The sequence below is a fragment of the Gossypium hirsutum genome, chromosome A02 (assembly GCF_007990345.1).
Source record: "Gossypium hirsutum isolate 1008001.06 chromosome A02, Gossypium_hirsutum_v2.1, whole genome shotgun sequence".
Taxonomy (NCBI): domain Eukaryota; kingdom Viridiplantae; phylum Streptophyta; class Magnoliopsida; order Malvales; family Malvaceae; genus Gossypium; species Gossypium hirsutum.
This window is the reverse complement of record NC_053425.1, coordinates 7635915-7662634: the sequence shown is the minus strand read 5'-3', so window position 1 is coordinate 7662634 and position 26720 is coordinate 7635915. Positions and strand designations below refer to the sequence as shown.

At 32.1% G+C, this 26720-nt stretch overlaps 2 protein-coding genes, 1 long non-coding RNA gene, 1 other non-coding gene and 1 pseudogene across 8 annotated transcripts; 3 read left to right on the top strand and 2 right to left on the bottom strand.

Annotated features, from left to right (window-relative positions):
- Positions 1-158: 158 nt before the first annotated feature.
- LOC107933207 (major strawberry allergen Fra a 1-2-like) lies at positions 159-723 on the bottom strand (annotated as a pseudogene).
- Positions 724-17178: 16455 nt separating this feature from the next.
- On the top strand, positions 17179-19084 carry LOC121215440 (uncharacterized). Its single transcript, XR_005911257.1, has 4 exons — positions 17179-17381; positions 17488-17554; positions 17706-17892; positions 18563-19084. It is a non-coding gene; the product is annotated as an uncharacterized lncRNA (long non-coding RNA).
- An 825-nt stretch (positions 19085-19909) lies between these two features.
- Positions 19910-23619, top strand: LOC107933191 (rho GTPase-activating protein REN1). 5 transcript variants are annotated; one of them, XM_016865359.2, is made up of 11 exons: positions 19982-20157; positions 20245-20292; positions 20457-20506; positions 20793-20853; positions 20948-21004; positions 21152-21268; positions 21351-21514; positions 21757-21808; positions 22918-23000; positions 23120-23211; positions 23337-23619. In XM_016865359.2, the coding sequence occupies exons 5-11, from the start codon at positions 20984-20986 to the stop codon at positions 23351-23353; spliced, it is 546 nt and encodes a 181-aa protein (XP_016720848.1). In that variant the 5' UTR covers positions 19982-20157; positions 20245-20292; positions 20457-20506; positions 20793-20853; positions 20948-20983; the 3' UTR covers positions 23354-23619. The 5 variants fall into 5 exon arrangements, 4 of the variants coding, with proteins under 4 accessions (XP_016720848.1, XP_016720847.1, XP_016720845.1 ...); XM_016865358.2 differs by having other exon boundaries at positions 19983-20157; positions 23357-23619; XM_016865356.2 differs by having other exon boundaries at positions 19983-20157; positions 23120-23619.
- A 1399-nt stretch (positions 23620-25018) lies between these two features.
- On the top strand, positions 25019-25215 carry LOC121216822 (U2 spliceosomal RNA). The gene has a single exon (XR_005913035.1). It is a non-coding gene; the product is annotated as a U2 spliceosomal RNA (small nuclear RNA).
- A 290-nt stretch (positions 25216-25505) lies between these two features.
- Positions 25506-26533, bottom strand: LOC107933204 (major allergen Pru ar 1). The gene is made up of 2 exons (XM_016865369.2): positions 26135-26533; positions 25506-26032 (listed from the first exon to the last, which is right to left on the bottom strand). Exons 1-2 carry the CDS (start codon positions 26316-26318, stop codon positions 25731-25733), a joined length of 486 nt encoding a protein of 161 aa, XP_016720858.1. The 5' UTR covers positions 26319-26533; the 3' UTR covers positions 25506-25730.
- Positions 26534-26720: the final 187 nt, after the last annotated feature.

The following is a 26720-nucleotide window of genomic DNA, read 5'->3' as shown; positions in this document are numbered from 1 at the left end:
GCAGGCTTCATGCATTTCAGTTCAAGCTTCCTGGTCAACCTATGAGCTCTTATTAGCAATCTGAATTTCATATGAACCCCCAACTTCAAAACTAAAAACTAATAGAAGAGAAAAAAAAAGGCAATTGCTTGATATTCATTGAAATGGATGATGCTATCTTAGTAAGCATCAGAATTTGCCAGGAGATGGACTTCAATGGCCTTGAATATTCTCAATGCCTTTTCTTTACCTGCTTTGATTCCCTCTTCCTTGAGCTCAAAGTCACCTACGGTGTAATACTTACAAGTAGTCTTGCATATGGATCCCCCCCATCTGGATAGTCCTCTAACTTCGTCTCATAAGTGATTTTTTCAAGCTTGTTCATCAATGCATCACCTTCGATAACACTGTAAATATACACAAAATTTTCTTTGTCTAGTGCTTCAACCTTCTGCTTCATGTAATTGAATTGGCTTTCTGCCTGAAGAAAAAAAACGTAACTTTCTCTTTTTCCCTTCAGATTTAATATACACATATGTATATGATTCAAAGTATAAAGTTATATAAATGAAGTGACCTTCTCCAAAGGTGACCTTCTTGATGCTACCAGGCTCACCATTGCCTTCAATGTACTCAACGCACTTAAAAGCCTGAGGAACAATCTTCGGTATAAGGTTGAGCCTTGAACATCTTGGCCGGTGGGATTGCTGTAATAACCTCAGATTCATATGTGAAAACAACCATGATTTTCTTGTGATTTTAGGAAATGATGAAAGAGGTATCTAAGCTGTGGAGATGTAAACCAGAGGATGTAGTATTATAGACTGTGGGAACAATGAAGAATAGCCTCTTTCAAATCCTAGCCAGGTGATTCGTTTCTTCATATTTTATTGGATTGTTAATTTATTAGTTGAAAATTCGTAATACAATCAAGAAATCACCGCTTGCAATATTGATTCAGGTTTGCGTACTGACATTAGATGTTCTTCGATATGAAACAGATATAAGCTTACTACAAACAACAAAAACATGGATCATGAAAGCAGTCTATTACAAGATAGATTAAAAGGAAGGAACTGTAATATTTTAAACACATCAATTAGACACTCAATTCACGTGCTTGGACCATTAGTAATGTGGCATATTGTAATATATATATATATATTTATTTAAAAAGTAAGAAATATATAGTTCTCTATACGGTGAAGTTAGAAAATTTTTTGGAGCCGAAATTAAATTATAATTTTTATAACATTAAAAAAGTAATTTTTTCATTTTAATAGTCAATATCTTTATAATTTCTCAATGACTAAATCAATTTTGTATTATTTTTAGGAGAGCTAAAGTAAAAATTTTCCAGTCCTCCTCTCATGGAGGCTATCCTTCATGTTTATGAGGTACGGTTTTTTAATGTGACATGTTAGGGGTAACTAGATGTCATGCATAATGACAAATTACCCTCCTTAGACTCAACATGTATCCTTAGAATTATCTCTGCAAAGATCTTGCGAGCTAGGGAGGAGGTGAGCTAGTGGAGTGACGAGCTAGTGAGTGGTGAGCTAGCAAAGAGCCATCAGGTGATGTCGTCCTTTCCTGATCGGGTCAAATTCTGGATCACTTAAGTGGATCGAATTTTATGTGTTTTTTTTTAAGTATTCTATAACAAAAGTATACTAATAGCAGTCTCGAATAAACTCATTGAAAGTATCCCACATGACAGATTTTTTTTTACGACTAAAATATTTTTCATGTTTATTTTATTCTTTTCGAGATTCGTGATAACCTTTCTCGATAGTATTATTTTCAAGATTCGAATTTAAATTTTTTTCTTGAAAGTGCAATATATTTTACCACTATATTCAACATTTATTGATAGATTTGGATATTTGTTTACGTTGTCTATAAAAATAGAAAAAGCCTTGTTAGTGTATAAATTTATACATTACAATAAGCTACACAAATACATTTATAAAAATTTTACAAACAAAAATAGATAATTTAAAATTTTAATTGTTAATTAAATTTGTTCAAGAGATAGCAGCCAGTAGTTCCCTGAAAGAGAATGAACTTTTACATTATTGCATCAAGTATAAATCTTATAATTATAATGATTTACTAATGGTACACTATTTTTAAGATTTTCTTGTAAATCGTTTAACCCTTGTGAATCTGTGTCATATACATATACGGATATGGGTTTGAAAATATAATTCGTTAAAATATTTAAAGTTGTTGAAATGTGCTGAGGGAAGTGTTCACTTCCTTAACTATTGCAACAAAATAATTTATCATATTCGGAAGATTAATAATTTATTGAATTGTACATTTGAGTTGAGTTGATATTATAGAATGAATCAAGTCAAACAATGAAGTTCAAATCACTTGCAAAATCTTATTTAGAAGATTGGGTCGAATCATGCGAATCAAATCCCTTTAATAGAGGAAGTTAGATTGAATTGAAACGTTGAAGACCTATATCTATCAATAGCCTATTTTATGTTGTTTGTTAATAGTATATTGTATATAACTATTTCAAATGTTGTTTATTGTGGATGGCGATAAATCTTTACTATGTTAGTAAGTCTTGAAAAAATAATATAATTGAAAGAATTGTATAGACTAATGTATTGATTATTGAGAGCACTTATCTATTCAAATGAGGAATATTATACGTGTGAGTGCATTTATGGTTGTAAATAGGGGTGAACAAAACTCGATTTGATTAAAAAAATCAAAAAAAGTTCAGATTTCGAGTTATTCGAGTTTCGAGTTCGAATCAAGTTGAATTTTACAATTCGAATAATTGAATAGCATATTGGTGTAAATACTCTTTTGGTCCTTGTCAATTTTGAAAATGAGCAAATTGATCTCTCTCTCAATAAAAATTACAAAATAATCAAAATAATTTTCAAAAATTCAAAAGAATTTTTAAAATTCAAAATATTTATAAAAATTCAAAATTTTATATTTTTAAAAAATTATAATAATTTTAAAAAATTCTAAATCATATATAAAGAAAGTTAAAATTTTAAAAATTTTCTAAAATAATAATTCTGAGGACCTAAATAAGTTAATTAATGATTCGAGTTTATCATACTAAAGTATCTTTATTATTATTATTATTTTGTTTTGAATTTTTTTTTGAATATATATGGTTCCAAATTTTTATGCTATAACATAGAATTAGTTATACTGTAACAAAATTTTAATTTAACATGTTAAATTTTTAATTTCACTCGATTCACATTTCATTTCACTCAATTCGAATTTCATTTCACTCGACTCGATTCGAAAAATTTCAAATCAAGTTAGGATGATAAAGTAGGACTCGTCAACTCGATTAACTTGAAATTTTTTTCAATCAATTCGATTCAATTCGATTGGACTCGATTCGATCGAACGCTTGTAACAGATCGTTTTTGGTCAAATCAAAATAGTGGTTTTGAGACCACAAATCCGAGGTCAAAATAATTATTTTATTATTATTTTAATGTTTACAGCATGATAGCATGTATGTGTGAAATTTTTGTTTAAAATTTTATCGTTTGAATGCTCAATTCGGTAAAAAGGACTAAATCACGTAATGTGCAAAAGTGTTGTTCTATTAGTTAAAAGTATCTAATAGTTATAGAAACTTAAATTAAAGGTCCTTATGTTGTAATTAGATCATTAATAGCATGATTGGACACAAATGGACACCATTTGGATGATATTAATGGTTTATAATAAAGGTTAATTTGGTAATTGTTAAATATAAGTTAATTAAATAAAACAAACATTAATTTTAAGGTTATCATCTTCATCATAGATGAATTTTGAAGGAGAAAAATAAGAAATTAGGGTTCTTCATCTAGCCAAGTAAAATTCAAGCAATTAGGTATGTGTTTTGCTTGGTTTTTAATTATTTCTATGTTTTTGTGATCGTTGCATCTAGTACTAGCTAGCCCAAGGACTATTTTACAAAACTGTTAAAGATTTTGAAAGTTTTCATTGATGAATACATGAGTATTTTGATGTTTGATGATAGGTTTTGACTGTTTGTTAAAAGATATACAAGTTTTGTTAAGTGATTTTTAGTCAAAATGCAAAATAGGGATTAAATTGAGAAATGTTGAAATTTTGTGGTTGAAATATGAAATAAATGAGAAATATGGGCTTCTAGGGGCATTATGGTAATTCGGATGGCATGGGTTTATTGTGAATTTCATTAATTTGTGATTTTATGAAATAATGACTAAATTGTAAAAGTGGTGAAATTCTAGGGGCAAAAGTGTAAATGTGCCTAAATGTGTGTTTTGGACTAAATTGAATAGAGATATTATTGAATAAGTTATTTTTGAATATATTTAGGTCAAGAAATTTGGATCTAGATATGGGAAAAACGAAAGTTATCGACTAATCGCCTTATTTTGTCGTTTACACATCCGAGGTAAGTTAGTACGTTATAATGTCATTTTAAATGTATTTTATATGCTTTGATATAGCATAAATTGTGATTATGTGACTATGGACACGTTTGGAAATGATTTGATGATCATTTGACAATTGGAAGCCCTGTTCAACCTTATGAATAGTTTAGGATGCTAGTGACATGTCATTAGGATATTATGAGTTGGCTTCGGGCCATGATATAGTACTTCGGGTGCGAGTTATACCGATTTGGCTTAGGGCCATACATATTAGCTAATTTTGGCTTCGGGCCATGTTATCAGAACTTCAGAGATAAGTTACCTTGATTTGGCTAGGGGCCATGGTATATGTACTTATCGTGTGAGATCCTAGAGTATCTGACTTCTATTTCGAATGGTTCAATGGGTAAATGAAAGACGAGAATGTGTATGAAATTTGTACGAGATAGTACAGGTATGTGCATAAACTATTTTGGCATTAGATTGCAGAAATGATGATGAAAGTATATAAATTTGTGAATGAGAAATAGAAAGGTTTGTTAGTGAATAGGTAAATTGACTCAAAGTGTGCATAGGTGATCGTCGGAGATTGCATCACACTATCTACCTATCACCTAATAATGAATATAAGTGTGCAAATGGATTTTTATTTGAGTTGATGATTGACCTATATTATGTGATTATGGTTGGATTATGATGCTTGTTGTGAATAGGTAAATTAAATTTCATTAGGTGATGAATTGAGAATTGGTATGCTTGGAAATTAAGCCAATTAATGCATATTTGAGTTTGGTTATAGTGATGTTTGAAGTAATTGGTATTTGGTATGTTTTGAATGAGTAAAACATGAGTTTATAAGTATGTTGGTGGTTGATATTAAATTGGTACCTTTTAGTCTTGGTTGTGGTTGATTTGAATGCCTTTATATGCTATGAATTTGTACCATTTGGCTTGTATAGGTAATTGCAAATTTGGGGTGGCAAAATTGCTTGGTAAATAGCCTATTTTTGTCCACACAGGCAAAGACACGGGCGTGTGTCTCAGCCGCGTGTGACACACGGTCATGTTACACGGCTATGTGTCCCTGGTGTGGTTTTTGAAATCAAGTCAGTATGCTTGTATGTAATACCCCGAAAATTTCTATAGTAAGATATTATCCTAGATATAGAAAAATAAGGAAATAAGTGACAAAAAGGGACGTTTTAAGTTATGACAACATTGGGAAGTAAATTATAATATCTTGATTCAAGAGAGGACTAAATTGTCAAAGTGTGAAAAGTTTTGTTGCCTAAGAGTAAATACTCAAAACTTAAGGGGTTAAAGTGTAAATATGAAAAAATTGAAGGGCCAATAGTGTAAATATTTTAAGGGTGGAATAATCAGGAAACTAAGGAAAATGGATGAATTAGGACCAAATTGAATAGGTGAAGAGTTATGAGGGACTAAATTGTAATTTTACCAAATTAAATGATGACTCAAGGATGGAATTTTAAAAGATAATAAAGGGCAAAATGGTCAATTGGAAGAGAGAGAAATCTAAAAAGTAATGATGATGTTGATGATATTTTATAATTATTTAATTAAGATAAATATTATTTTAATATTTTAATGAGATATTTTACTATTTATTATTATTTTATTATTAATTTATTTAATATATAAGGAAGAAAAGATGAAGAATTTCTATCATCTTTCCATCCACGCAATTCATGTTAGAAGAAAAGAGAAGAAAGTTTTCTTTTCTTTACAATTTAGTCCTTCCACCAAAAATTCATCATTTTCACTTAGAAATCAAAAGAATTTCCTTAGCTATCAAGAGAGAAAGATGACAAGGAGACTATGAGAAGCTAGAATATGAGTTAGACTCAAGAAATAGAAGCTGGAGGAGAGAGAAAACCAAGATAAAGATTGAAATCAATGAGACAAGGTAAGAACATCAAGATTTCAATATATTTTTAAGTTTGATACTATTGAAAAAGCATGGAAATGATGTTAATGTAAAGTTTTATTATATAAGGTTTTATGTTCTTGATATGTTAGTGAAGAGAAAATAAGAGAAAGTAATGAGAAATAGTGTAGAGGAAGAAAATAAGGGTGTTATAAACATGGTAAATAAACATCTTGCACTAAAACAGTTTTGGATAACCGCAGTAGGCTAACTTTGAAAAATCACCATAAATTTTGTAAATCGAAGTATAGGATGAAAAAAATATGTAATTAAAGCTTATTGATTCTAGTTTCTTATAGAAGAAACGATGTAAGCAATGGAATTTTGAATCATGAGATATAATAAATTCTGTGAGACAAGGTCAGAGTGATTTCGGGTTCTCCTATTTTGACTTTGGAAAATCATTAAAAATTGGATAAAAATAATTAAGGGTTTAAATTTAAATTTTTAAAATCATTAATGAGTCTATTTTTAATATAAATAAGTGGAAACATCATCTGAATCTCGTACGAGGAGATAATTAATTCTTAGCAAAGAAGACAGCAGAACAGGGGTAGCTTTAAAGAATAAACTGTACTTATTGGCTAAACCAAAAATTCTAAAAATTTTATGGTAAGAATATATGTGAATCTAGTTTTAGGAAAAATTAGCAGATATTAATTTGGAGTTCTTTATCTTAAGATAAAAATAATTTAGTGACTATGACACTGATGGACAACTTTGAATATACATATAAGTAAAAAGTGAAATTATAGATAATGTTACTTATAAGCATGTTATATACATTAAGGATGTGGAATGGAGAGGAGAGGGAGGAAAATATATATGAATATTCAGCTAGTATGGTTAATTTGCATGTTTTAGGCTTAAGGACTAAATTGAATAAAAGTAAAACTTTAGGGGGCAATTTTGTAAAAATGTCAAAAATGACCAAATTGAAGGGAATGAATTTTTTTATTATCTAAATTAATAAATTGAATAAAATTATTAATTTAAGATAGGGTCAAAATCGGGAAAATGATAAATTACCAAAATGCCCCTAAATCTTGGTATTTCTACAATTTAGTCAGGTAGGTTCATATAACTTGAATGAGCATGTAAATATGTCAATTTAAATATTTTATTGTATTTTATATGATGTTTGAATTGAATATATTAAATGTATGGATGTTGAAATGAAAGAAATAATACATGTTTTGAAACTACTTGAAATGGATAAAATCTGTTTGAATATTAGGTTCCGGATGGATATAGGTGATTTCCCAAATGAAGGAGTTCCTCCATGTGTTGCAAAAATAGATAACCTGGATGGTTAATCTGACAAAAGCCTTCTCAAGAATATAAAATGGATAGGATTCGTTCCTGATTCACTATAATACCTCAAAATGGATAGGATTTGTTCCTGATTCACTATGGTAATTCAAAGTGAATAGGATTTATTCCTGATTCACTACGGTAACTTAAGGCGGATAGGATTTGACCTGAAAAGGTAATCCTGATTCGCTATGGTTACATGAGATATGATTCCTTATGATAACTTAAGGTGGGTAGGATTTGACCTGAAAAGGTAATCTTAATTCACTACAGTTACATGAAATGTGACTCGAGAGAGTGCTTGATGATTAAATGTACTAAGGGTTATTTCTGAATATGAATTGATGAAATATGGAAATGTACGCTTTGAGTGTACTGTTGAAAAATCCATCGGAACTCCAATGATTCAACGGATAGAATATTTGATATGATACGAGAATTATAATATGAAAAGAATGTTACATGAAACATGAAAATGAATAATAAATGATATAAATTATTTGAAATTATTCTGAAAATTTCGGTAATGCCTCTTATCCTATCCAGGTCTCGGGTATGGGTATGGGGTGTTACACTACATGGCCTCACACACGAGCGTGTAACTTGGCCGTGTGGCATAAGTCAGTATACCCTATAGGATTGGCACGGCCTAGCACACAGCTTGGCACACGGGCATGTGTGGCCACTTTGAAGGGCACACGGGCTAGACACACGAGCATGTGGTTGGCCGTGTGACCCAAGTCAGTAAGCTCACTTGTTTGGACACGGGGTAGGACATAGGCTGGGATACAACCATGTGCTTCCATTTCGAATGTCTACACAGCCTGTGACACGGGCGTGTCTGGTGACCGTGTGAAACACATGGCTGGCCACACTGGCGTGTGTCCCCTGTTTTGAGGAAAATTTTCAAAGTTTCGTGAAAGATTCATGAGTTATCAGTTTAGTCCCGAACCACTCCCAAAGCATGTTTAAGGCCTCGTAGGCTTGTTTAAGAGACAAATTGATAGAGAATGAATGAATATTATATGTATTGATTCAATATATGAGAAAAGCATGTTTAATTATTTTGTAAGTTCGGCATACTTCGTAACCTTATTCCGGCGTTGAATATGGGTGAGGGATGTTACAACGCACACCCCTAATTGTAAAACATTTGTGTTGTAGTTTTACATCCTAAATTCTGAAGGGGAGAATTTAATGGTGAGAGGTCTAGTCTTCGAAGTACAAGAGTGAGAATTCTTCACTAGGATGTGTTAAAAATAGATTCACTGGTTGTATTTAGTTGAAAATAGTAGATTCTTCTCACAGAACTAGGCTCTGCAAATATAGAGATTGGTTGAAAATAGTAGATTGGTTGAAGGCAATCACTAGCTGTATTTGGCAATGTCGATGTCAACAAACATCAACCCTTATATAGATATAACGATAAAAGACTCATGGTGTAACACCCCTTACCCAAATCCAACGCTGGGACAGAAACTGGGATTTACCGGCTAAAACATAAACATACATACAGAACCGAGCCATAAAAAAATTTCTTTTGAATATAAAACTGTACATACAGGTGCAACTTGTCCCTATTACAGGCTTACAAGGCCCAAAGCATGCATTGGGAGTGGTTCGGGACTAAACCGTGAACTTCAGAAAAAATTTCATAAAACAAGGTCACACTCCCGTGTGCCCTTGACACGCCCGTGTCTCCTAGCCATGTAACTCTCTGTTTATGATGTCAGCATCAATTTAAGATCACATGGCCAAGTCACACGCCCGTGTGCTAGGCCGTGTGGCGAATTTAATTTTCGCATTTAAGGTGCAGACTTCACACGGCCTGGGCACACGCCTATGTTTTAAGGTCATGTTCTCCACACGGCTGAGACACATGGCCGTGTCTCTGCCCGTATGTTTACTACCATGCATACTGACTTGTAACCTAGGGTGCAGGGGACACATGGCCGGATGACATGCCCATGGGACTGACCGTATGTCACACACGGGCTAGACACATGCCCATGTATCTACCCGTGTGGACGACTTTGAGGCTATTTTCCAAGCCCTCTTGTCACCCTTAGCAACCCTTGCATACACTCATATGCCAATGGTGGTTATCATGACAAAAAGGGAGTACTTAGACATTCATAGCTTTAACTCATGCTTGATAAATTCATATCTAGTATATCTAATTAGGACTCCTTGACTTGTTAAGTTCATTCAATCCGTTTCTTTACTTTTATTGATATGGTGACCATGCCAATTGACATCATATATCCATCAAGTATAAATTCCACATTTTATCAACCATTTTGGCACACACCATAAGGGTAATAACACATCTCATTCATGTATCAATATTTAAGGATTTCAACCCAATAATCAATATGAGCCATATTTCATGGCCATATACAAAATGGAATAATATACCAAAATGAGCCATCACTTTGACTAACCAATATGACACATATAACAAAATATTAAGTCCCCTACACATGTCATACTTAAATGTAATAAGCCAATTATACCCCAGAAGATTTGTTGATAGTGTGACTTGAGCTCTGACGTTCACGATCCCCGAGCTAGCTTGACGATGCTAAAAGAAAAAGGAAAAGAGAGAAAGAGGTAAGCATATAGCTTAGTAAGTCATGTGCAAATAATAAACAACATAAGTCATGGAACTCATGGATTAAACATACTATCCATTCATCACCGCTATATCATATTACATATAATGAACATATTGAGAATTGATAATAAGTGTATTTGAACATCAAGCTTATCTTACTCTTTCATACCCATACCAATTTCCAAACACGAATCGAGTCCAATACTCATGAGGTTTACGTACATACCTGTACTATACATTCTTACCTAATCTTCCTCACTTCTTAATCGTAATCTTGAATGGCCTGTTAGATTACCCTGAATACTAAAGGACATTCGAAATCATCATACACCAAATAGACTGCTAAAGCCATGTCGCTGACATGGTCTTATATGGGCCTACATATCGATGCCATATCCCAGATATTGTCTTATATGAAGTCTCATGTCGGTACCGATGCCATGTCCCAGACATGGTCTTACACGGGACCTCATAACGATGCCATGTCCTAGACATGGTCTTACATGAAATCTCATATCAACGCCATATCCCGGATATGGTCTTACATGAAATCACATACTGACGCCGATGCCATATTCCAAATATGGTCTTACACGGGCATACGTGACAGTTCGGACCCTTCTTCACTAAAAATTAATTATCTCACAGTACAGAACTCGGATAATATTCCCATTGATTTCTCCTGAAAATAGACTCATTATGAATTCTAAAAATATAACTTTAAGCCTCTAATTATTTTTCTTCAATTTTTGGTGATTTTTCAAAGTCAGAACAGGGGAACCCGAATTCATTCTGACCTTGTCTCACAAAATTCATTATATCTCATAATTTACAATTCAATTGCTTACACCGTTTCCTCTATAAGAAACTAGACTCAATAAGCTTTAATTTCATATTTTATTAATCCTCTAATTCAATTTCTACAATTTTTGCTGATTTTTCAAACTTAGACTACTACTGCTGTCCAAAATAGTCTTAGTGCAAAATGTTGATTTTCTACTTTTAATTTCAATTTCAATGTAACCTCAGAAATATGAGTGATAGTCCGAAATGTGATAAGCAACATTTTCCACTAAGACTACTTTGGACAGCAGCAGTAGTCTAAGTTTGAAAAATCACCAAAAATTGTAGAAATTGAATTAGAGGATTAATAAAATATGGAATTAAAGCTTATTGAGTCTAGTTTCTTATAGAAGAAAAGGTGTAGCAATTGAATTGTAAATTATGAGATATAATGAATTTTGTGAGACAAGGTCAGAATGAATTTGGGTTCCCTTGTTCTAACTTTGAAAAATCACCAAAAATTGAAGAAAAATAACTAGAGGCTTAAAGTTATATTTTTAGAATTCATAATGAGTCTATTTTCAAGAGAAATCAATAGGAATATTATCTGAGTTCTGTACTGTGAGATAATTAATTTTTAGTGAAGAAGGGTCGGAACTGTCAGACAGCAGAATAGGGGTGAATTTAAAGAATAAACTGTACCTAATGGCTAAACTAAAAATTCTGAAAATTTTATGGTAAGAAGATATATGAGTCTAGTTTCAGGTAAAATTAACGGATATTAATTTGGAGTTCTGTAGCTCGAGTTATAAATAATTTAGTGACTATGACACAGATGGACAGCTTGAATATTCATAAAAGTAAATAATAAAAATTATAGATAATGTTACTTACAAGTGTGTTATATACACTAAGGATGTGGAATGGAGAGGATGAGGAGGAAAAATATGTATGAATATTCATCTAGCATGGCTAATTTGCATGTTTTAGGCTCAGGGACTAAATTGAATAAAAGTAAAACTTTATGGGTAATTTTGTAAAAATGTCAGAAATGACCAAATTGCATGAAATTGATTATTTTATTATTTAAATTACAAAATTGAATGAAATTATTAATTTAGTTCAAGATCGGGGGAAAACATGTTTTAGGGATTAAATTGAAAAGTGTTAAAATTATGGAAAATTCTGATATTTTATAGAATTCATGGATTGTTATCAATATGTATGTGAATAATATCTAGAAATAAGGATTAAATTGCAAGAATTTTATTTTCCTGACCCTAAGGATGAAATCGTCATTAATTAAAAGTTTAGGGGCAAAATGGTAATTTTTCCTAGAGCATTAATTAAATGCATTAGAATATGAAATGAATGAAAATGATGATCAAATTTATTTATAAAGATCCGGACGACTCAAAAATGAGACTTGATCGTGGAAAATAAAAGATATCGGATTAATGAAATTATAAACACAAACAAGCAATGAGGTAAGTTTGTGTAACTTGAATTGTATTTTGAATACTTGAAATATGTGGTTATGTGATAAAAATATGATTTGAATGTTCAATTCATGATAATTGATGAAATATTGCTAATACTCGATATAAATTGAAAATAAAGCCCGGTTGAATGAAAGGAAAATTCGATGGATCTCTGAAAAGGAATTGACGGTAAAAAGGATCTAGCCCGGATGGGTGATCCTATTCTGATACAGTCCTCCCGAAGAATACGTGTAAAATGGATTTAGCCCAGACGGGTAATCCGAATTAGGGTCTGAATTTAGCCTGGACTGGTAATTCAGATCCAAGCTCATTAGAGTAATTGTCATTGCAGGGGATTTAGCCTGGACTGGTAATCCCATTGTAAGGATGAGGTTCACGGGAGTGTGCTCTCTGATATGAAATGTGTAAGACCATGATTGAAAGATACCATGGCAACGTGATATGAAATGAATAAGACCATGGTTGAAAGATACCACGGCAACGTGACATGAAAAGAATAAGACCATGGTTGAAAGATACCATGGCAACCTGATATGAAATGAATAAGACCATGGTTGAAAGATACCATGGCAACGTGACATGAAAAGAATAAGACCATGGTTGAAAGATACCATGGCAACATGACAGAAAATGAATGAGTAAGACCATAGTTGAAAGACACTATGGCATCATGTCAAAGATAAATAAGACCGTGGATGGGAGACGCGATGACATCTATTGAACAATTAATATTCAGGTAATACTTATCAGATGACGAATGGTTATATGAAATGGTTGTGTGAAATGTTTACAAGAACTGGTCATATGGAAATATATGTACAAAATAGTTGTATGGAATAATTATGAAGATAAATAAACAAAATAAGTATAAGTACATGGAATATAATTTATGTCAAGTTTGATATAAACTATTACCGGAATAAATATACATAAAATATATGGAAATGATGGAGCATGAAATATTGATATAATGAAATGAATGATATATGCTTATGAAGAAACAGTAAGAGCATGATATGTTTCATGACATGTACATATATGATTATCTTTGATATGTTGATACAAGGAAATTATGTAAGTTGAGACTATTATTAAACTCAAGTGCGATATGTAGAGAAAATAAGTATATCAATGTTGAATTTAGATGAAATGTGTGCAAGTATACTAACAATGATGTTGTTTGACGCTTAGACAAGTGCCAAACTATTGATTGAACGGTAACATGTTTAATTATAAGGAGCATTGAAATAGTAAGTACTTAGATGAAAATAAAATTTAAGATTTTGCGAAATTTTTTTATAATCCCGATTTAATTCCGGTTGGTTTCTAATGTATGTTTGGGGCTTCGAGGGCCCAATAGAGAGACGTTATGATTATTTCTAAAATATGAATAATAAATGACTCAGAATTATCTAAAAATGTTCAGTAAACTCCGGTAATGCCTCGTACCCTATTCCGGCAATGGATACGGGTAGGGGGTGTTACAATACGTATCAACGCCAATGCCATGTCCCAGACATGGTCTTACACTGGCTCTCATATCAATGCCGATGCCATGATATCTGAATCCTAAGCATTCCTCAAGGTCAACCGGGACTTCAACCGGGACTTCCGAGATATAAGGCTATCACCAAACTTTCATTAAATCGTCATGAGCTAATTTCATTAGGGAAATCATACATATATCATAGAATATCAATTATTAAATGCAATAATAATGGAATTGTTGAATTACTTACAGACAACTTACCTCAGTGCAAAATGTGACTATTTGCGATTTAATCCACAACCTTGCCTTTTACTCGGACAAGGTCTATTCCTCGTTTCTCTTGATCTAAAATAACACATTTAACTCTTTTAATACACACACTATTCAATTCAGTCCAAAAAATAACACTATGGTAAAATTATAATTTTGCCCTTAGGCTCGTAAAATGAAAAGTACCCATTTTTCTCTCATTATTCAGCCTAGCAGAATCATTTTCTCTCTTATTCCAACCCACATTTTTCATTTATTCACACATTTACACATAGTTTTTACAACTTTTACAATTAGGTCTTTTTTATCAATTTCACCAAAAACCACCTGGTAAAAGTTGTTTATCACACCTCAAACCTCCATATTCTTCCATTAGACATCAAAGAACAAGCATGCCATTCATGGATATATTTTTTAACATGAACCCTAGTTAAAATTAAGGGTAGAAACAACTAAATTGAGCTACGAGGATTTCAAAAATATAAAGAACTTTAAAAATAGGGCTAGGATGCACTTACTTTGAGCTTGAAAGATGAAAGAAACCCTAGCTATGGTTTCTTGTGATTTTCAGCCAAGGAGGATGAAGATGGACATAATTTTTTACTATTTTTCCCTTTTAATTCTTTTAATAACCAATGGACCAAAATGCCCTTCCATTAAAACCTTGATATTTATCCATCCTATGTACATTTTTGTCCATAACAACATATAATGGTTTAATTGCTAACTAAGGACTTCAATTTCAAATCCCATCACATTTAGGCCCCATAAATTAACTAGAACACATGTTTTTCACTTATTGCAATTTAGTCCTAATAACTCAATTGGACACCTTATCGGTAAAATTTCTCGTTGATATTTTGACACAGTTATTAGATCACACAGTAGACCTTAAAAATTTATTGATAGAAATATTTCTAACTCAGATTTGTGGTTTCAAAATCACTTTTTTGTTTAAGCCCTAATTCGAGATGTTACACATTATTTATCATGTAATGTGAGAGAATATCATTTACCCATTTCTTGGGTTATGAATTTCACTATTGTGAATGATGTTATATACTGCAGAAGTCGTCTATCCAACACATTTGGTTCTTTATCTATTTGAACTCAGGCTTTTACTTACATTAAAGAATACGAATCATACATACATAGTTTATCATCCACTTAAGATTAATATATGTCACACTATGAACGTCACAAGTGAATAAATTCATAAATGGATCTAGGATCTATTCTATATGAGTCTTGTCCAATGTAATATCAATCTAGTCAGCCACATCTATGTCTTTATTTTCTGGGAGTCATCCACTTTGATGATCAAGACAAAATATCTCTCCACTTGAACTTGATAGACAACATATTAGTCTTTCAATTGGGTTGCTTAGTTTCGATTAAACTAAGGACATGTTTAAGTTAATCTACCAGTACAAGTTGTCTTTTCATATTATGATCCGACCACATAATACCGCTTAATATTAGTTAAACATTAGATAACTAGTGAGCCAATATTTGCTTCCATTTTTCTTTGAGTGTAAAAACCATTGAGGACAAAATAAAAAGGGTATAATGTAATTAATGGATATTATTAAACTAGTTTGTTTGCAAAATACAAGTATACAAAATGAATATACTACACTTAGGGAACCAAATCCAATAGGATTGTCCAGAGCGATCTAAGATATCCGCGATTAGTAAAATAGAGAAAGTAGAGCTTGATGAGGAAGGGGAGTTGAGGCTTGGATCAATGATACTAAGTTTTTCGAAAGTGAAGAGGAATTGCAAGCAGAAAGGGTTGATATTTATGGACACCGACATTGCCAGTCGAAAGAGAAGTGCTCTTGTCGATACGGGGGCATCTAATTTGTTCATATCGAAGAAAGTTATGGGTAAACTTAGTTACTCAATTAGCAAATCAACTAAAAAGATCAAGACTGTTAATTCGAAAAAGGTCTCAACTGTGGGAGTAACACAAGAAGTTAAGTTACAGGTTGGCCAATGAAAAGGCAAGAAAGACTTTGAGGTAATTTATTTAAATAATTATGATTTCATTCTTAGCTTGAATTTCCTTGACAAGATTAATGTTTTGTTGATTCATTAACAAAATTTAAGTTGAGTCAAGTTGAAATTTTTTTTAAGTTAAATTCTAAGAATTAAAATGACAAATTAAATCCTTGTTGACAATATGACTAATTCCAAGCTAGAGCATATAAATTTAAGCCCATATATATTTGAAAACTCTTTTAAAACAAAATAATAGAAAAAAAGAAGAAAAATTTAGTATCATAAACTTTACTCTGTAAGTTAATTGTTTAAGGCTCAAATTTTTCATTTGGATTTGTTATTATTATTTAACTTTTTATATAATTTTTTAGAAACTTATGTAATTTTTTAATTTAATATTTTACTATGATTTTGTAATACCCCAAAATTTTAGTTTTTGAATTGTTAAAAAAATTATCAAAATGAATTGATCTAGTTTAGTGGTTAAGTGTTGTGAGTAGTGTGTGAAAGGTTTGGGGTTCGTACCTTTTTTTTTAAAAATTTTGTTAATTTTTGCCTAACCCAACTTTGGATATTGGATTTTTATATTATTTTTGCTCAACTGATGATAGAATGAGCCTGCTGGTGTAATGGTAAGACATCAGCTTACCCTCTAGTCTAGTGTTTAAATCCTTACGTGTTTAAAAAAAATAATTTTTGCTTATCCATGAGTGTGCCTCGCGTGTTGTAGTAGTTGGGTGGAATTTTAATTTTAAGGGAAAACTAATTAAGTTAGTGTACCAAATTTAGTGGGGAGGTGGTTAGTTTCATTTAATTTTTTTTTGAAATTATCCCAAAATAATTTGCCAAATTTCTCCCAAAAACGGACGTTTACTTCCTCAGTCCCTCTTTTCTCTCACGTTCCAAGCTTCTTCCATTTTCCTCTATCATTTTTCCTTCTCCTTTTATTGTTCTTTTTCTCTTATTCTTCTAGTTTTTGCCTTTTGCTAGCGTTATTGCTTTTGTGTTGCTGTCATTTAGTGCGATGGTGTTCATTAGAGTTGATTGTAATTAATTAATTATTGGTGTAAGTATTATTGTTCTTTTATGTTAGGGTTTTAAATTTTCCCTTACACCTAATTGTCGTTTTAGTTTGCTATGAACCTCATTTGTTAATCGTGTGGGTTTCCTAGGTGAAGATCGCTAGGCAATTAACCTTCCAACAAGCTAAGGGTTCGTAAGGTTGTTGTTTGTTCAAGGGTAAGCATTTAAATGCCAAATTGAGGGTTCTTGTGGTTGTTTTGGGTCGAATGCCTCATTATTTTGGCTAGAATTTTAGGAAACAAGGGTTATATTCTCTTAACCGATTCTCATTTCATTTGCTAATTCGTTAGGTGAATGTCGTTTTTAGGTACTGGAATTCTTCCTATTATATTTGCATCAAAAACTGACCAGGTGTGCAATGAAAAAATTGAAAAATAGCAAACGACACGAAGTTGAAAAGTGGATTGCCGACGTCACACATCCATGTGCCAGGCCATGTGATAGACCATGTGAACCACACAGACTGGGTTATTTGGGCCATGTGGGCCACACAGGTTAGGCCAATTAGACCGTGTAGGCCACACAAGCGTGTGGGCCCAATTTTTGTAAAATTTAGTTATGGTTGTATTTGAAGTGTGTTTAAGATTAGCCACTTTGTAGGCTTCGATATGTGTTATGTATGATATATAGTTATAAAACCTAATATTCTGTCTCTGTTTACATGACTTCTGAAGCATGATTTTGTAATCTGATGTGTTTAGCATGTATAGCATGTATGTATGTAATATCTAATTAGTATGGCATAAGCATTGGGGTGGGATATTGAAAAAATAAAGGAAGTGTTGACAGTTTAATAATTTTCCTTATCTGGTGGTTAAGACCACATATCTATTCTTGTGGCATTACCACACTTATCTATTCCTGGCGGCTTGTTTGCACTGTTTTGAAAAATGACATACGTTAACTTATAGGTGTGTGGGGATGGATGGATGTTTATTACCCTAACTGGTGTGTAGGGATGGATGGAGATGATGTGTAACGGATGGGGGTAGGATCTAATTATCTATATGAGTATGCATCTGATTTTGTATCTAAATATGCATTCGATTCTGTACTTGAACTACAACTGCATATGTATTAGTTAAATTATATGTTTTTGATTTACTTGTTGGGTTAAGTTTCACACTGGGCTCGTCAACTCACCCTTTTGTTTAATCCTCTCAGGTAATCAGCAAACCTAGGAGCAGACGGTATGCGGGAACTCAGAATAGGATTCTTTCGATAAAATGGTTTAAATAGACTTTATGTTTAATTTGGACTTTTCAGACTTTTGAACTGTAAATTGTTTTAGACTTTACTTTCATTTTAGCATGCTTTTCCAAATTAAGTAGTATTAAATTTCGATCTGCGAAATGATTTGATGCAAACTAAACTACAAATTTCAAAACCTTATAGCTCAATAAATTCTGCTGTAAAACGTTATAATCAATTTAATGTTTTCTTGTAATAAAATAAAGGTATTAACAAGAATTTTCCCTAAAACTGGAAAACGATTTATCAATGTGAACATTGTTTTAACCACATGATTTCAAAGTAAATTTTCGAGTTTTCAAGCAAGTTAAAGTAGTTCCTCAAGATTCGACCATAACGTCTAGGTCAGGTTTGGGCGTTATAGATTTTTATAGAATTTTGAATTTTTTAATAAATAGCTTGAAATTTTGAGGATTATTTTGAAGTTTTTTTGTAATTTTGTTTATAAGTGACCAATTTGCTCAATTTTGAAATTGATAGGGACCGAGAGGTATTTACACCAATTTTTAATTTCAGTTATTTGAGTTATTTGTGTGGAGTGTGTCTCGCATTTTTGGTCAAAGCAGAGGCGACATTGCGACGAGGAATCACACGACATCACAACGACGCGACAACGTTCGAAACAGAGGCAAAGCAGAAATGACATCATGACAAGGAGCCTAGGATGCCACGACAATGTGACAAATTCCAAACTTAAAGCAGCTACTTATTAGACTCTTAGCAGGGTTACTTTTTCTAGTTAAACTCTGATTATTTCAAAGATATTTAAATCATAGTAGAACTCTAATCTCAGCTTATTTAAAGGGCCATAACAACCTTAAATTCGAGGGACAATAATACAACATTAGAGAGAAAATCAAGAGAGAGTTTTAGAAAGCTTTAAGGGAATTTTGTGTTTTAGCCAAAGAGAACTTTGTATTCGGGGTTAGGTTTGTTTTGAATTTCTCCATCTTGTACTTTTCGTTTGTTTGCTCATTAGTGAAGTCTCATTTTCCTATGGTTTTTTTATCCTCTTGATTGGAGGAGTTTTTCCAAGTAAATTTGTGTGTTCAATTTTCTCTATTCCTTCTTTCTTATTGTTTATACGGGTCGATCCCCAACAATTTGAGTTATTTGAGTTGTAATATTCAACTTGTGTCAAACTTGAAAAACTAAATCACTTATTCAAGTTGATTTGAAAAACCAAAAACCCCAATTTGACTAACTCAAATTCGAAATAGAATTCGTTTTTTCAAGTCGAATCAAATTTTCTCAAACCTACTTGAATGAAATTACAATTTTCGTAAGCCAAAGTAGTGTGAGCAAAACTTGATTCAACTAAGGCTCCGTTTGGAAGCTAGGAAAAAAATTTTTGGAAAATATTTTCCTGGTTTTACGGTGTTTGGCAGCTTGAAAATATTTTACACTTGGAAAATGGATTCCAAGACACGGGTAAAATGACTTGCAATTTGGGGAAAATGTCTTACCGATTTCTTCTCACTAAGACATTTTCCATCTCCTTCATCCAGGTAAAATTTCTCTGATTCTTCCATTCTTGAACTTCTTATATTTTTTCCCTTTTTCCTTAGTTCGTCGCATATATATGCTCTTCTCAGGCAATACACACTGCTATTTCATCTTTCTCAGGGAAAGCTCTTTTTTAGGTAATTTCCCAAATATCCCCATATTTTTCGATTATAGGTGAAATTTTGTTATTATTGTTCGATTGATGAGGCTTTGAAGGTTATATTGTATCTCTGGGATTTTTCATTTTGTTTCATGTAATACAGATTTTCTAATTATTAATTTATTGGGTTTACTTCTTCAGGCAAGGAAGAACCTTTCTATAGAATCCATTAATTACCCATTTGGAGAAGAGTAAGCAATGTTCCCATGATCTGTATGTAAAAGCCCTGTATAAATTAGCCTGCAACGACTTGTTTTCCTGGTTATTTTTCATATACCTTACAAAGACACAATACCAACTAAAATTTGCAAGCATATTTTAAAGTATTCTTTCAAGTTTAGGATGATGGAATCTATCCTTCACATAACATAATTTACATGGCTAAAAGTGAAATAACAAAAATATTAGAGTCAGACCCTTCATATTGATAACAGCTCTATTTTCTTTTTTGTATTTATCAATTTGGCCTTATTTTAGGTTCGAAATTGAGACAGTTGAGGATGAAAAATCTGACTTGCAAAACAGACTCAGAGAAGAGGTTCTGCTACCTATCCACCTTTCGAAAACTTATTATTATTATTATCTTGACTTGTATGGAAGATTTTCATAGCAAAGTCATCTTTCTAATACAGATTGAAGGTAATACCAAACTAAGCCAGTGTGGAAAAATGAAAGAAGACATTGCAAAGGTGTCAACTATGTCTTGAGAAAGAAGCACGTTTGTAATGTGAAGCTCTTTTGTTTTTTTTTTGCAATATATGGAGTTTAATATTTGTATTTGCTTTATAAATTAACCGTCGTGAACCTTGATTGTTGCTCTTGATTGTACTTAATAGGTAGCAATATTAAAGGAAGAGTTGCAAAGGGAGAGAGATAAGAGGGCAACTTTGGAATCCGTTCTTAACTCATCTCAAGAACAACCCACAGTTCTTCCAGCTAAGATTGACGAAAAGGTATACGATGGCCTGACTCTGATTTAAGTAATCCACCTAATCTTTAACTTGCATCAAATTTTAACTTGCGACTATTATGAAGACAAAGGCAGATCTTAATGACATAGCTCTAGCAGAGGCAGATATAATTAATCTGAAAAAGAAGGTTGAAGATCTGGAGGTGCAGCTTAATCAACAGCTTGAGAAAAAATCTGCTTCCATAAATGATTCATGCAGTCAACGTCAACCAAATCATCATGCAAAAAAGTAAGCTTTCAGTTGGTTCTATCATAATGTCATATTTTTTGGGGTATATGTAGCAAAACATTTCTTCTTTTTGTCTCTTTAGTGATAAATACTTGTCATCCTTGTAGTGATTGGAATTGTTTAAACTTTAATGTAAAATACATCTGGAGTTGTTTGACATATTTTTTATAATTCACATCCTCATCTGGAGTTGTTTTAACTTTTTTTTAACTATATTTATGCTGCTTTTACACTTTATACAGAGAGGATAAGCCAAAGGGTACTGGAGCTTTTGTTAAAGAGTCAGGAAGCAAGGTAAACTCACATTTATTTGAGACAACATGCAGTACTGTAGTTTACTAGAAAACGAATGGAATTGATCCTGTTGTTTTACTTTGATGATTGTATTCCATTTTCTCCAAAATCCAAATAACTTTACCTATTTATTGAATTTTTGAGTGTTTGCCTTAGTTGTTGCTTATGGATGTATGAATATTCTTGATGCACTCACCTCAAGAGAAATTGTGATTGTGAAAGTTGATGTGGAAAGTTGAAGAAAAAATTGGACAGGCTCCGAGGGATGTGATCAGTTATATGGTTGAATTTATTTTAAAAGAGAAATCGAAACCCCTCGTTTCAACTTTGTCTTAACCGATCAGTATGAGCTACAGTTTTTTGTTATGATGTGGATATTGAGTGTTGGGTTTAAATGATTGCTTGATCTTAGCTTGGACTCACACTAACTTAGACGCAACTATTAGTATTTAAAGTGAATTTTTTCTTTAATTTTTCTTTCATTTGTTTTCTTTATCGTAGTTAACCCTTGAAGAAATTATTGCTAAATAAACAAGATTGGTTTAATTCTACAGCAAAAAAATAAAAGAAATCATTTTCTTAGCCTTTATTTACTTTTGTTAGGATTGAGCTCTGATTAGAGATTTTATTTTGGGTTTAATTGTTGATTCATCTTTTTTTCTATTATTTCTTCTTTGCCTTTATTTACTTTATTAGGATTGAACTCTGATTAGAGATTTTGTTTTGGGTTTAATTGTTTATTCATCTTTTTTCTATTATTTCCTGGAAGCTCCTTTGTTAGTGAATGTTGTTTCCATGTTAGTTTATTGTACATTTTAGAAAGATCAGAAATCAGGGAGCTTGGGTTGTGTTATTTAATCAAAAATTGAGAAGAGAGGTTAGAAAATAATAGAAGAAAAGAAGGGAATATGAGTGTGTTCATGTACAGTATTTGATAATAACTCCTTAGCTAACAGCTGAAAGTAATGGCCAATAAGAAATTAAGACTTGGCCAATATATGATTTGTGTGGTTACAAAAGGGAATTTAAGCTAACTTTCATCTCAGCAGGTTGTTATACCTGATTCTCTCTCCCTTTAGCTCCTTTTGTCAATTTCCTTCTTATTCTAGGCTGCATTGCCTATAACCTCGGAACCGGCAGTGGTACATCTATGCTTGAAATGGTTGCTGCTTTTGAGAAAGCTTCTGAAAAGGTTAATGTTATTTGTCAATTCCCATTCAACATCTATTTGTCAATTCCCATTCAACATTCTCTCTTGGCCTCGCTCTCACTTATGCTAATATAAAACTGTTGCTGCTAAAAATATTGCAGAAAATCCCCATTAAACTATGCCCCAGAAGGCCAGGAGATGCTACAGCTGTTTATGCTTCCACTGAAAAAGCTCAAAAAGAACTTGGTTGGAAGTATGTTTACAATCATATCTTTTTCCTAATAGATTATTCAGTTAACATGGATAATCTTTCGAAAAGAATTTCCAATTACAGTACAAGATAGGTCTTTTTAATCTTAAGAGTTTGAAATATTGCTGAGCAAAATATGGTATAGCAGAGATGTGCAGAGATCAATGGAAGTGAGCAAGCAACAATCCATGGGGATACTAGTCAAAGCCTTAGGCTGCAACTAAATACTAATTTTCTTCCCTAGTGTTTTAAAAATGTTTCATAGGGAGAATTAAGTGTACAAATACTTGTTTAATTTAAACAAAACTGATCTTTGATGATCAAAAGTTAGGATTTATCAAATGTTCAAAGATCTTATAAAATTCCTTTGTGTTACAATTATAAGTCTTTGTAACAGTGATGTTTTTATCATTTCTGGAGTTTAAAAAACAAATGGTTTTAAATTTACCGTAAGGAGTTGACCTAAACAAGATCCTTTTCAGCTTTGATCTTCAATCCTATCTATTGGTTGTCTCAATCTTATCTTTGATCAACTATTTTTTTTAAGGATCTCCATATTTACAAAAGTCCAACTTAAAGAAACAAGTCAAATTTGAGTTTAATTGAAGACTTGAGAGGAAGAAGTTCGAACTAAAGAGTGGAGCAGGTAAATGAACCAATGAAAGATGAAAGAGAACATGTCTAGAAATTATAAAAATTTAAGCTAATTTATTTATAAATAAATTATTGCAATATATGTAAAAATAATTTAAAATATAAATTTATTAATATATATATTTATTAATATATATAAAAACAGCTTTTTCGGAAAATATTTTCAGGAATTCTGCCAAACAGCAGAAAATATTTTACACGGTTTTATCCAAACACTAGAAAAGTAAATCATTTTCAGAAAAGTAAATCATTTTCCAGAAATCATTTTCTAGAAAACATTTTACTAGCAAACAAACGGAGCCTAAAAAAAATTGAATTCCAAGTTAATTGAATTGAGTTATTCAGTTTTTTTTAGTAAACTCGAATAAGTAATTAGAGTTTCAAGTTCGATCGAGTTAAATTTTACCATTCGAATAACTCAAATAGCATATTGGTGTAATACACCTTTGATCCTTTTCAATTTTGAAAATGAGCAAATTGGTCTCTCCCAACAATAATTACAAAATAATTCAAAATAAATTTTAAAATTCAAAATATTTATAAAAATTCCAAAATATTAAAAAAATTAAAAAAAATCTAAAGAATATAAAAAAATTAAAATAATAATTTTTGAGACCTTAATAAGTAAATTAATGATTCAAGTTTATCATACTAAAGTATCTTTCCTTTCCCTCTTATTTTGCTTTGAATGAGTTTTCAAAAATATATGGTTTCAAATTTATATGTTGTAACATGGAATTTGTATATTGTAATAAAATTTTAATTTGACATGTTTAATTTTTTTAATTTAACTCGAACAATTTTATTCGATTCAACTCGACTCGAATTTCATTTTACTCGATTCAATTAAAAAATTCATATCAAGTTAGGATGATAAAATGAGACTCGTCAGCTCGAACTTTTTAACTCGATTCAATCGAACAGTCACTCCTAATTCAAATATTGATTTTTTTTAACATAATAATTTATTTAGTTCACCAACTTTATAAAAGTCATTTTAGCCTTTTGTTGAGCAGAGTCATAATCCTATTCGTGGTGTGTTTTCTTGTTGAGCTCTTTTATAGCTGATTTGCATAAATCCCACATCAGGAAGAGTACGAAAGAACAGGCGAGAAGCAGGCTTTAAATTGGCCGATGCTTGATAAATGAAAGCATACCACCTTTCTCGGCCTTTTGGCTAAGATCAAGTGTAGTACCTGTTCTTGTCAGTTTGATATCTAATACGTGATCCATTGGATCACACGATATTAAATTTAATTTTTCAGTGGGCGAGTACATCACAGTAGCTGGCTACTGGGGTTCTCGAGCGTTATCCAGGTTTTGCACAACTGCTTGGGCACAAAATTAACTTATCCACTCAAGGGATAAATTTATCGTTGTAGTTAGTTGTGGCAACGATGTTTATAAGTCAAACAAGTGATCGCCTAATTTGGTTCGTGAACATGATCTGAATCTAGACACCTTGGATAATGTTCATTATAAGACCCTGAAATCATGTGCTTGGAATGCGGCAATTTGTAATTCTTTTTTCTTGTTTTGGTATTTCCATTTGACTTTGCAACGTAATGTCAACAGAACATAATTAACGTACTTGTTAACTCAACCAATCATTGCCTATTTCTATTAAATAATAACAGTGTTACTGTCGTGAACCATAAAATATATATTTTTGAAACGACTCAGAAGACTCTTATTACAATGGAAATAGAAATGATGAAATCTAATCTTATTACAATGGAAATAGAAATGATGAAATCTAGAGAGATAAATCACTTATTACGCAATCAAACACGGTTTTTGGGTAAGACAAAACATGAAACATCATCCAAACCTCACCATTAGACGTTGAACGCCATGAAAGTAGAGTTTCAGAAATCGGGATTTGCCAACACATAATTTTCAATAGCTTTCAAAACAAGGGCTAGCTTCTCGGATGCTTCCTTGATTTGAAGCATTAGGTCTGGAGTGATCTGAATGTCACCAATGGTGTAAAACGTGGTAGTTATCTTAATACTTGTTCCTCCATCTGCTGCTGCTACAAACTTGGTCTCGTAGCTGATTTTCTCCACCACGTTGTTAAAAAAATCGCTTTCGATCACAACGTAAGTGTATAACGAGTTGTCTTTGTCTAATACATCGACTCTGTGTTTCGCATATGTGAATCCATACCCTGCATTTGATATCAACCAAGTCAGACTTGCACGTAGGTATATGAAGATAACTAATATAACTACGTCTCAATTTTTAGTAGTTTACCAAGTAATTAAATTACCTTCGGCAAAGGTGTTCTTCTTGATAGTTCCAGGGCCACCATCTCCTTGAAGGAGCTCCACACTCTTGATTGATTGTGGGGCAACCTTGGGCATTAGGGTGTCCAGATCAACAGCAAAGCCCTTAAACGCCTTGGCAGGTGGGAGTGGGGTACTAACCTCTGCTTCTTTTGCAAAAACACCCATTTTTCTCTTCCAATTATACAAACAATTTGATTAAACGCAAATATTTATGAACTGATACTTTTTGGGTATGAGATGTGGGAAGAAACGAGAAACTAATATGCTATTTATATACTCACACTCCTATTTTACTTTCTTCATTGGATAAGATTCCATCACAGAGAAATCGTAAAAAATAGTGTCCCTGGCTTAGAATTAAGCCGTATTTATATTAGTTTGCATGAGATTCAAGTTAATAGGTACATTTAATAAAGCTTGACAATTGGAAGATGGTAATAATAATTTTTAATAGCCACATTTAATACGGTTTGGCAATTGGAAGATGGTAATAAAAATTGTTGCCACAAAAAAAATTGGTGGATTTATTATTCACATCATGGGTTAGGTCGGTTTATGTATAGTATC